This window comes from Jaculus jaculus, chromosome 10 (genome assembly GCF_020740685.1).
Source record: "Jaculus jaculus isolate mJacJac1 chromosome 10, mJacJac1.mat.Y.cur, whole genome shotgun sequence".
In the NCBI taxonomy this organism is placed as follows: domain Eukaryota; kingdom Metazoa; phylum Chordata; class Mammalia; order Rodentia; family Dipodidae; genus Jaculus; species Jaculus jaculus.
This window is the reverse complement of record NC_059111.1, coordinates 29,991,672-30,004,495: the sequence shown is the minus strand read 5'-3', so window position 1 is coordinate 30,004,495 and position 12,824 is coordinate 29,991,672. Positions and strand designations below refer to the sequence as shown.

General features: G+C 40.8%; 1 protein-coding gene across 4 annotated transcripts in view; it reads right to left on the bottom strand.

The window, feature by feature from the left end:
• Ube3d (ubiquitin protein ligase E3D) overlaps positions 1–12,824 on the bottom strand; it is a 200,799-nt gene that overhangs the window by 163,303 nt on the left and 24,672 nt on the right. For all 4 annotated transcript variants that reach the window (XM_045160992.1, XM_045160991.1, XM_045160994.1 and 1 more), the window contains one exon: positions 4,297–4,465. In XM_045160992.1, the coding sequence (XP_045016927.1) occupies positions 4,297–4,465 (169 nt within the window). The remainder of the gene's footprint in view (positions 1–4,296; positions 4,466–12,824) is intronic.

Genomic DNA, 12,824 nt, shown 5'->3' with positions numbered 1-12,824 from the left:
TGAAGGCACACATACAACACTATAAACCCCAAAAGGGTATGGAAGGGATGAAAAAGTATGGGCTCTGTTTGTGCTGTTTTAATTAAAATGCTCTAACATGTTAATTTTGTTTAAAGAGGAACTCTGCATGGCAATGCATTTTTCTTGAGCTAAGCTTCAAGAAATAATAAAGCAGTTGTATAATGAAGCAGACTAACTGTGGGAACTCTACAGAGCAAACTGCAAAGAAAGACATTGTTGGGGACTAATTAAATCAATATATCTGCGAGACCACAGTGCTGCTCAGAGAGGTGGATTAGCCTCCTGTCCTTGATTTTATTTTTCTTCATGTTGCTTCAATTTCTAAGGACCCTTGATATTGTCTTACCAAAATGAAAAAAAAAAATGTTTCCCTAGAGATACCATTAGGATGCCGTGTCACCAAGTGACATTTCAAAACCCTGCTAGATGGCTAGACTGGGCGATATGAGAAATAGGTTTTCAATAGCACAAAGAGGTCTTGTTCCCACTGGAGCCTTCAGAACAGTGTTTAAGCAGTCTCTCCAAATTTATGTTACTATTTTGGTCACAGGCACACACTTGCAACTGCAACAATATGCAATTAAAGTGAAACTTTCATCCAAGACCAACTTGAAAACAATCTTGCCAACTGTAGCTTGTGACACTAATGTCCCAATCTCCTTGATAGTAAACTGTAATGTCGAAGTACGAAGTGTCTTCCCTCTTTTTTTTTTTTTTTCTCCCCGAGGTAGGGTCTCACTCTAGCCCAGGCTGACCTGGAATTAACTGTGTAGTCATAGGTTGGTCTCTAACTCACAGCAATCCTCCTACCTCTGCCTCCCAAGTGCTGGGATTACAGGCGTGCACCACCACGCCCGGCCGAAGTGTCTTCCTTTAATATACAAAGTATATGACTACTGTTTACAATGAGCAGAAATTCTTAAGAAGGCATCATGGAAGTGATAAAGATACCAGCAAAGAATCTATTTTGGCACTATTTATCCATAAAGGGAAACATGACTTCTCTTATCTAATCTTCTTCACTGCTCTTCCACTCAGACCTTCCAATATTTTTAGACACATAGTTTAATTATAAAATGAAACACATAAAATAAAGCACATATATTTAGATTCAAGCATAAATTTATCCATAATATTCATTAATTTACCATTTATCTTTGAACAACATAAATTGCTATAAAGGACTTTAAAATGAATTCCACTTGGACAAGGGTTTTTTGTGGTAAGAGATGGGTCATTAATATATTATTTTTATTTTTCTTTTAATTAAGAACATACTTTGTCAGTACCATCTTTTCCCTCCTCCCTGCTCCCAGTCCACTGGGGATCCTCAGAGGGCTGCTTGTATTCCCCATGGGGTTGTGGTTTATGAGTTGTGGGAGCAGCAGTCAGATATTGGGGGGAGGCAGTGCCTCTGGGTGTGATGTTCCACCTGTGGCTCTTACAATCTTTCTGCCCCCTCTTCCACAAAATTCCATGAGCCTTGGTAGGTGTGATACTTTTAACTGACAACAACTTCTGTGTGTTTGCTGCATTTCCTTACCCTCCCTCACAACATTTTTTTAATAGATTTTTTAAGTTTTTTAAATTATTTATTTGAGAGAGAGAGAAAGAGAATGGATGCACCAGGATCTCTAGCCACTGAAAACGAACTCCAGATGCATGTGCCACCTTGTACATCTGGTTTACATAGGTCCTGGAGAATCAAACATGGGTCCTTCAGCTTTGCAGGCAAGCGCCTTGACTGCTACTCCAACACCCTTTTTAAACCTATGTGCACCTGAGAGCCACCTACATGTTGTACATTTCCTGCAGCAGCTGCAATCTTATTTAAAAAAGTAAATGGGGACTGGAGGGATGGTTCAGCGGTTAAGGCACTTGCTTGCCAAGCCTAATGACCTTGGTTCAATTCCTTAGTGCCCATGCAAAGCCAGATACACAAGGTAGCATATGCAACTGGAGTTCATTTGCAGTGGCTAGAGGCCCTGGCAAGCCAATTCTCTCTTTGTCTTTCTTCTATCTCTCTCTGCTTGGAAATAAATAACTAAAAATATTTTTTTTAATGAGGGGGAGGCTGGAGAGATGGAGCAGTGATAAAGGCACTTGTGTGCAAAGCCTAGTGACCCCAGTTTGATTCCCCAGTATCTACATAAAGCCAGATGCAAAAAGTGGCACATGCATCTAGAGTTCAATTGTCGTGGCAAGAGGCCCTAGAGTACCCATTCTCTCCCTCCCTCCCCCCTCCCCCCTCCCCCCCTCTCCCCCCTCCCCCCTCTCCCCCCCTCTCCCCCTCTCCCTCTCTCCCCTCTCTCCTTATAATTTTTTGTAAAGCTCAAAAACTAAATGATCCCTAAATGAAATTGAAAATACAATGTTTCTCTTCCTATCATTATCACAAGTTGAAATAAGGATTGTCCAGCAAAGATTTCCATTGCCGTTTAAGTGGCATCTGTTTTGACTGGGTGAGGGATGGTTCCTCACAAGGGCTAGGTCAGTGGCCTCAGATTTTCTTTTAAAGTAAACCACTTGTTTTCTGCAGTGAGAAGAAGCTGCCTTCTCCCTAAAGCATGTGCCACATGAACCCCACAATGCCCAGCCTCAACTCAGACCCAACAGCTCAGCTTCAATGCTATCCCAGGTTTCTATGTTTCCCTTTTGCTGATGGCACCTGCTTGCACAACATTGTTACAAGTCTACATTGTGGGCAGACAAGGGGAAATACCTAGGACCAGTTATATATACAGTAGGTACCCTGGAGTAGAACCCCTTCACTTTAACTTGGACTTTTTAGGTCAATATGCTCAGATTAAGAAATATAGCCCTGGGCTAAAGAGATGGCTTAGTGGTTAAAGTGCTTGCCTGCAAAGCCTAAAGACCCAGGTTTGATTCTGCAGAACCCACATAAGCCAGATACACATCATGGTGCATGCATTTGGGGTTCATATGCAGTGGGCCAGAGGGCCTGGCATGCCTAGTCTCTCTCTCTCTCAAACAAATATATAACAGTTAGCACATCTAGTGCCAGAAGGTGCTACATGAGCGACTGGAGGAAAATAACCAGTATCTGTCCAAACAACGCATAGTCAACCTACTTAGCAGCAAACAACCTGATGTGATGCTCATACAAGTGCAATAGTGGTGCATAGCCATGGTGGGAAAGCAACTACTCTCAAATTGGCTAACTGATCTGCTCAGTGGAACAGAACCCATAGCTGGAGCTGGGAAACAAGTCAGAGCCATATCCAAAAATGAGTCCACTCTCCATTAAACTCTCTCTAAAAAAACAATGGTTATCACATTTATTTGGTGCTAACTTTATTCACCATTGGAGAATCTGCTTCTCTTTTTCAGATAGATGCAGATCCTAAGGACAGAACCACCCCATCATACCTCCAAGGGGCCCCAGCTGAAACTAAGAATAATTTGGAAAACATGCAAGAATGCTGTTTTCTCGGTAAACTAGGAACCAGCACAAAAGTGAAGGCGATAAACACAGAGAACAATCAACCCCTACCAAACCAGATATTCAGAGACACAGAGGCTCCCAAGATCTCAACACTGAAGCAGACCTAAAATGAACCCAATATAGCTCAAGGAAATTTCTGGAAGAGGGGGTGGAAAGAATGTCAGAGCCACACGTGAGGTCATGACACGCAGAGACATTTCTTCCTACCCAAAACTGAAGGCTAACCCCACAATGCACGACCCATATACCCCAACAAAGAGGGTGCCTGTGGAGGGGGGAGCACAGGGAAGAGGTTAACAATGATACCAATATGACTGTATTCACTGACTATAAAAATTACACATAATTTTTATAAATTATATATATATATTTATATTTATATATATATTTGTATATATAAAAATATATATTTATATATTATTTTTTTTTATATATAGATAGATATAAATAAATAAATAATAAAATTAAAATACAGTCCGAAGAAAACCAAGCAGGGTTATGGGTTTGTAAAATGAAGGCACTCCCAAATCATATATAATAAGGTCATCTTATTTCCAGAGCCTGATAATAGTGGTTTGGGCTTAAGATTCTTCCTCTGTCAACAGCCTGGATTACAGAGTCATTTGAAAACAATGGAACTGGGCCTTTACAACACTCTCAGCAGGCCCTAAATTAAGAGGAGAGAAATTAATATCTAACAACCTCTAAATTAGCATGTACTTCGAAAAGATACTTCACCATTTAAAATGGTCCGGGGGGGGGGGGGGGGGGGGGAAGCACATCTCTACTGGAGCCATTTCTGGTCTTACCTGCCCCAAATGGCTTTGTAAATTCACCAGGAAGAAAGAGTCCCCAGTAAAGTAGTCATTTTCTCGCGGATGAAGGGGCTTGTTGGCAAAGGGGTCCGGATGACAGCACCACTCTCCGACCAGGGAGCCCCAGTTCTCACTCGGCAGAGGGAGCGCCCTGAGGAGCTTCCTAAAGGAATGAAGAAAACGGTATTTTTCACTCACAAAATGGAATGTTTTCTTAATTAAATCAGCATGAAAGATGAAAGAAGCTCATCAGCCACACGCTTGCAATGTCAATTCTCCTCCAGTTATGAAAATAATATATGCTCAGCACAGACAGACCTAACACTGCTGGGAAGCATGAAGAGAACCAAAGCCACCCTCAGCTCCCTGTCCACAAGGGGGCAAGCTTCACCTCCCGTCGTGAGAGATCGATCGTACACAGACCCAGGAAGATCCTGATTCCCAATGACCCTACGAGATTCTATTCCAGAGAGGTCAAAATTTTCTGGATCATTGTTTCACTGTTAGATATTTAGTCTTGAGTTCTTTATCAACATCACCATGAAAAATATGCCACTGTATTTTTATACAAATCTGATCATAACGGGGAAAAAACCTTATAAGTGTGAGATTGTAAATACCAGCAATATGCACATTTGTTAATCCAATATTCATTTGGGGGACTTCTTTCCAGAAAATTGTCAACCTTTGATTCTTCTGTTTACTCTCTTCTTAATTAAGTGCTATTTTTTTCCATCTTCACCCAAATTATGAATAAAATCAATCCTCAATGATGTTTTACTTAATGACTCAAATTATAGTGACATTGCACTGGTTTTATATTTATTAACCACTGTTTCTTCTGAGGATTGTGATCAGTGACTATTTTAGGTATTAACATATTCTTATTAATTTTTGGGTTTTTTTTTCTTTTTGTTTTTCAAGGTAGGGTCTCATGCTAGCCCAGGCTGATCTGGAATTCACTATGGAGTCTCAGGATGGCCTCAAACTCACAGTGATCCTCCTGCCTCTGCCTCCCGAGTGCTGGGATTAAAGGCATGCGCCACCACACCCAGCTAATTTTTAAAAATATATTCTATATTAAGAAAATTATCCCTTTGTCTATTATTTGTTATATTTCAGTTATTTCCTTTTAATCTGGTTTGTGTGTAAGTCCTTGATTCACCTAATACTTTCTTCTGTGACTTCTTGCATTTTTCTATTTTAATAAACTTATTTTGGAATAATTTTAGATACACAAAACATTGTGATGATAGTAGAAATTGCTCCCATATGCACTTTCCTCACTTTCTCTAATGTTACTATCTTATATAACCATAAATTATTTGTCAAAACTATAGGCTTTATCTGGATGTCATCAAAATCCTCTTTTTCCCAATCCATAATAATACACTTAATTGTTATCACATACCTTTGGTCTCCCCTAGTCTGTGAGAGCTTCTAAGTCTTTACTTTTTCAAATATTTAAACAAGTAGAGAGTAGTGATCATGTATTTTATACAATATTTCTCACTTTCAGTTTGTCTGATGTTATCTCTAGATAAGACTGGACTATGGGCTTGGAGAAGCAATTCCACAGAGGGGTCCTACTTATAACATCATGTCTTAGCATACATTATCAGCAGGCCTGCATACTGGTCATGTTAACCTTGACCTTGATATTTAGCTGAAAGTGATATCTGCTATTTGTACCACTAATGAAATACCAGTAAATCAGTATATAGTTAGAAGGGAGAAGTCTCAAGTTAAAATATTTAAAATATGATTGTATCAATTCAATGAAATTAACTTTTGTACCCTTTTTAAACAATTCTCCATGTTCATCACTTCCCTTAAATTCCTCAACCAATGGTGAGTACCACAAAAGGCACTTTCAGCTTGGGAGAGAGGAGTCATTTAATTTATAACTCCAGAGGACAAGGTAGAAACAGGAAGGCTGGTTTTAGTTTAATATAAGGAAGAGCTTTCCCTTTCAAATTAGGAAACAAGTGGCCTGTGGAGATACAGAGAAGTAATTTCTCCAACATACATTTCCCAGAATCAGCTTAAAGCAGGCATCTGCTAGTGTAAGATAGGACACATATTCCTTCGTCTTTTTTTTTTCCTGGGATGTCTCCTGTAGCCCAGGCTAGCTTTGAACTTTTTATGTCCTGAGGATGACCTTGAGCTTTTCAGCCTCCTGACTCAACCTCCTGAATGTTTGTATTACAGGTGTATACCACCATGTCTGATTTTGGAGGTGCTGGTGACCAAACTCAGGCTTTGTGCATGCTAGTCAAGTACTGAACCCATTGAGCCACATCCTTTCTCTTTTAAGGAATTCATATTCTAAGAAGAAATACAGACCTATAAACAATTAATAAACCTACATATAAGAAAGGCTCATAAAAAAAAAAAAAAAGAAAGGCTCATAATAGAATAGTGGCGTTCTCAGCTGTTAGGGGGCAGTACAGACCCTTTGAAAAGTTGATGAAAACAGTAGCCCCCCAGACAATCCATGAGTACAGAGGAATGCATACAAAATACTAAGGAAGTACTCTATAGATGAATCCCTGACAATAGGTAACCTCTGAACTGGCCTTTAAAAGATGAATAGGAATTCCCCAGGCAATGAAAAGAATTGGGGCATCATGGAAGAAACAATATGAAGGCAGATACAACATCTCTATCTTTACCTTACCTCTCTTACCACTGTATTCCTACTGTCTGGCTGTCTGACACAGTTCTTAAGTATTTTTTGAAGGGATGAAGTCACAAATTTCGGTAAATATAACATGTGACGCTCCCAGCTGCGTCTACTGCACACTGGGGTGAAAGAGTTAACAAACCTTTTTTTCTTTTTTTTTTGATGCTTGAGTATCTGACCTTTGGTTTAACCACCTATCTCTGTTACCCTGGAAACCAGGTAAGATCATAGACATCAAATATATTGCTAGGCAACACTGCTTACAGTGAAAATGATCCCTGATTGGTAAATTGCATCTGGACAGACTAGGATGAACTACGGAAAGGCTGTTCATATCTGACAAGCAGGTTATGCTTTGAGCTTCCCTGGACAGTTTCCTTCATGGAACCCCAAAAATTATACCAAAGAATTATGACAAGAGATCCTACCTGCTTAAGGGACAAGAGGCTTCTTCTGAGCCCGAGAAGCAGCTCTACCTGCCTGATGCGGATCTTGTGCTCTATAGCTGATAGCACGTCACGTGGGAAGAGAGATGAGCTCCCCGCTCCCCAGGAGAGCCCCTGCTGAGAGGCGTTCTTGATGTGTCCTGTGGTAACATTGTGAGTCTGCATGTGTAACTAAACAAGGCCCCAGGGAGCACTAGGAAGACTTTAGAACAGTTAGTGTTCATTGCTTCATGAGGTAAGAATTATAGCTCTTGGGCTGGAGAGATGGCTTAGCAGTTAAGCGCTTGCCTATGAAGCCTAAGGACCCCAGTTCGAGGCTCGATTTCCCAGGACCCACGTTAGCCAGATGCACAAGGGGGTGCACGCGTCTGGGGTTCAGTTGCAGTGACTGGAAGCCCTGGTGCGCCAATTCTCTCCCTCCCCGTCTTTCTCTGTCTGTCACTCTCAAATAAATAAACAAAAAAATTAAAAAAAATAAAAAAGAAATACAGTTCTCCTCTTGCCCAGGAGGAAAGTGGGGCTCACAAATGTGAAATATTCTGCATAAGTTCACAGGATTAGACTTGATGGGTGATACAGGAATGTAACCCAGGCCTTCCACGCTCTAAAACTGCGCTGTTTTCCTTGGATTCCGTGTCACCTCCCCAGCAACACAGCAGCAGGAGAGACTGAGGAAGCAGCATGGCGGCTCACTGCCGGGGTGCTCCGTGAACGCTCCAGTGGTGCCACCCGTTCTACAGTGTTCTAAGAAGGGAGGTGAGAGTCAGATTTGGATTCTTATCAAGTGGAAGAAAGCAAACCATGGCCTATTCAGAGTAAGAGTCAGGCCTCAGCAGGCTCATGGGTCATGTCTCTAAGACTGTCTCCTGACAATATTCTGCCTACAAGGCCATTCAACAGAGCCTCAGTGCACAGCCAAAGACAGCAATGTCAAAGCTCCAAGTGTGATCAAAGAAATGAAATTACACAGGGACCTGGGTGAGTCTGATGAATGTTACCACAAAATACATGCTTCAAAGCTAACTTGACCCCATATCACAGGGAAAGAAAACTATAATGTATGTATTATCTCTTAACTATCTATGAAGACATCAGACATAAGAGAGTACCTAATTCAAAGTCACTGCAAAAATAAAAGGTTTTCGTGGGAGAAAGAAATTTTCTGATGTTTTTGAAAAAAAAAAAAAAAAAACCTCTAAGGATAAAATACGTATTTTAATCATAGCTCTAGTGAAAATATATCTACCTAAAACCCTGTAAGGTATACTTTGATATGATCTGCTTCCCAAGAGAACTTTCAAAACAAAATAGACACAGTTTTATTCTATGTAGTTTAAGTAAAAATCTGTTGGAGCTCAGAAAGAGACTGAATACTTAGATATTCTCTCATCCTAATATTCTGCAGTAAATAATATGTTTATGATATATTAGCTTGCAAGTTATTTTAATGCATCCAGAGCACAAACTTTAGGAAAATAACTTGTGCTACATGCTCTTGATGATGTTTTATCTTACCTAAAGATATGTGAAGATAATAAAATGTCCTCTAATTTCTACGTCAGTCACTAAAATGATAACATTGGTAAACTCATGGATGGAGCTTTTATGGATTAGATTATAACCAAATAAACCTTAAAGTACTTAGAATAATATCAAGTACCTAAAGCCCAAAAAATGGCTACAGGAACTTAAGTAAACACAGGTGGTCTTATCCCATTATCATGAGGCCATGAATTTTATAAAACTAGCTTTACATTTAATTACTTAAATATACAAATACACTATGATGAGACACATACAATATAATTTTATTCTAAAAGTTTGCATAATATTGCCAATAGTCCAATTTGTGAAGCACCTTTTTTTCTTTTTATGGCAGGAAGGGACTACAGATTGAACCAAGGCCAAAGCATGCACTCTTCAGTGCAGCTACCCCCAGCTCTGCACTTTCTTAACTCTTCTTGTTCTCCATTATGAACGAATGACTGTATTCATTACAGTAGTTACCTGGGAACTGCAATTGGAGCACGTCAGCCAAGTGGGCCAAGCAAGCAGTTGACCACTATGATAGGTCTATTTCTACAAAGTCCTGGCCTCTTAGATTTTCAGTGCCCTTGTAAGCTTGAGGCTGACATGGACAGTGTAGGTATCAGAAGACAGCCTGGTCCTGTGACCTTAGGAGAACAATGACGCACATGGCCCAAAAATCAAGATGTGGGATGAAAAACCTGGTTGGCACTGATGGCATTCAAACCTGATGTGAATTAATTCCGAGAAAACAAAACAAAGTCCAAACATAGTGACTCCTTGCCTGTTTATGAGACTGATTGCAAAGAAGTACAATTTATCATTATCATGTTATATTGGTTTTTTAATATCAGTTCAGCAAGAATCTAATCAAAAATTGCACACATTCTAACAAATTTTACAGAAAATTCTAAACTGATCAAACCATAACTTGGAGAACTGTATTGTAAGAAAAAAAAAAAAGAAATTATTTATTTTTAGGCAATCAAAACAAATTGACTAAGAACATATGCCCAAATAGCTGGGCGTGGTGGTGCATGCCTTTGGGAGCACTTGGGAGGCAGAGGTAGGAGTTCAAGGACACCCTGAGACTACATAGTGACTAGAGTGAGACCCTACCTCAAAAAAAAAAAAAAAAAAAGAAAAGGCTGCCATAATTAACAGATTTCAGGTACTAAGTAATAAAGGCCATTAATGAGTCTTCCTGAGTCAAACTGTCTTCTGTATCTTATTTCTGCATGTTTCTTGACAAGAATCTGCTTTATCCAGGAGAAAAGGAATGAGTGTTGACCTTGCCCTAGCCAAATATCATGAATCACAGAATTCCAGGAAACAGCTTTATGAGGCTCATTGATAAGCAAGTTTCATGCTGACAGCATTCCACCAGGTTTCTCTAAGCAAACTCTTCATTTTGCACATGAGAGAACTGATGTCCAGAAAGCAAAGTCACAAATTCCCAGATAGGAAGGCCAACTCCCAATCCCAAGAACCCCTGACAGTTGTGGTTCCTTCCTGGGAAAGAAACTACCACTATTTTTGAATTTATATTCATTTGCATGTGGGGGGAAGGCATGCTGGAGTCTCTTTCCCATGCAAAGCCTGATATTTGCACCACTTTTTGCATCTGGCTTTATGTGGGGGTGGGGAATTGAATCTGGAGCCAGCAAGTTTCTAAGAAAGTGCCTTTAACTACTGAGCCATCTTTCCAATTCCACACTAGCTCTTTCTAAACACTTCTACCCTGATTTCGATTTAAAGAGGACCTTAAAAATTATCCCTCTGCTTTTCCTTCTACATGAGCAGTAAGGACAAGTGTGAAGGCTACTGGGATGGATCTTCGCAACAGTCAGTGATGTCCACATACAGAGACTGGCTCTGGGGCACTGCCTGATAGTGAGATCTAAGCACAGCTGTGAGCCACTTACTAAGGGTATTGCAGTACTTTTTATTGCTGGGACAAACATCTGACCAGAAGCAGCTCATTGGAGGAAAAATAAAAGGCAGTAACAATTTGGGCTCACAGGATCCAGGGAAAGCATCAACCTGGCAGAAGAAGGTGGCCCAGTTCCACAGATTCATAGCAGAGAGACACGACCAACAGCGAGCAAACACGGACACCAGAGCCAAATCTGCTCTCTACACACCTAGTAGTTCTTGACTAAAGATCCAGACCCACTGATACCTTCTCCAGCAGGGCCTTGTCTGATGAAGACTTAAGTTGCAAGCTTAATCAAAAATACGTCAGTGGAGCCGGGCGTGGTGGTGTACGCCTTTAATCCCAGCACTCGGGAGGCAGAGGTAGGAGGATCGCCGTGAGTTCGAGGCCACCCTGAGACTACATAGTGAATTCCAGGTCAGCCTGAGCCAGACTGAGACCCTACCTCGAAAAACCAAAAAAAAAAAACCAAAAAAAGTCAGTGGGGAAGGGGGAATGTAGAGATGACTTAGTGGGTAAGGCCCTTGCCTGCAATGCTAAAGAACCCACATTTAATTCCCCAGGACCCATGTAAGCCAGATGCCAAGGTGCTGCATGTGTCCTGAGTTCATTTCTAGCAGATGGAGGCCCTGGCATTCCCATTCTCTCCCTTCCCCAACTTTTACAAATAAATAAAATAAAATATTTTAATAAAAAAATACCTAAGGAGCTAGAGATAGATCAACTTGCTAAGGGTGCTTGCTTGCAAAGCCTGATAGACCAGGTTCAATTCTATAGTACCTACGTAAAGCCAGATGCACAAAGTGCATCCCATTGTAAAAAGGCAGAACAGGCAGAGACTGAACCAATACAAAGTGAATAGCCAGCAGGTAAACATCAAACATCTCCAGTTCAAGTCTAACATCTGTAACCAGTGATGAAAGTCTCTGGATTCCAATTCCACCCCTCTAGCTGGGCTCAGGAGCCCTGGGGAAAATTCCATCCTGAGCCAGCATCTCTCCATGATACTCTTCCACAGTCTTGGTATATCTAAAACATTTTCAGGTCTACACTGCAAACCACAGTTCATCTTTACAGCTCCATATGATGGACTTAGTTGGTCTCCATACAGATAGTTCAACTCTATTTCCCATTGCCGCACCTTAGCAATTCCTGGAACCAGTTCACCTTTCATACAATGGCCTTCTGGGCTTCCATGAGGAATTCCTACCCTACTTCACACGTCACATCTCAGTAGCACCTTTGAGAATGTTATGTGCTTTATGACCTGCCTCCCTGAATTTTTCATGCTTCTAAAACCAGTACCATGTGTGTTGGATAGCCACACGGGAGAACAGAGCTTGACCTTGACGAGGATATTCCTTTACTCATCTCCCTTTAAGCCACATCCTTCCAAAAGATACTGCACTCTCATTCATTTGAGCCTTCCATGGGTGGGTTCAGTCCTTAGGCTTCTTTTCTACCATCCCAATGCAAATGTAATGGTGATAATCAACTTAAACAACAGGAATCACTGAAGAAGCCTAAGGACCCAGGGTCAATAGATGCACAAGGTGGCACATGCATCTGGAGTTCATTTGCAGTGGCGAGAGGACCTGGCATGCTCATTCTCTCCTCTCTCTGTCTCCCTCTTTCTGTCAAGTCTTTACTAAATAAATAAAACATCTAAATTAAGAAAATGGAATGGAATTTCAAAGGGGAAAGTCGGGGGGGGGGGAATTACCATGGGATATTTTTTTATAATCATGGAAAATGCTAATAAAAATTAAATTAAAAAAGAAAAGGCAGGCCAGGCATGGTGGCACACACCTTTAATCCCACAGCACTAGGGAGGCAGAGGTAGGAGGATTGTTGTGAGTTCGAGACTACCTTGAGACTACATAGTGAATTCCAGGTCAGCTTTGGCTACAGTGAGACCCTATCTCGG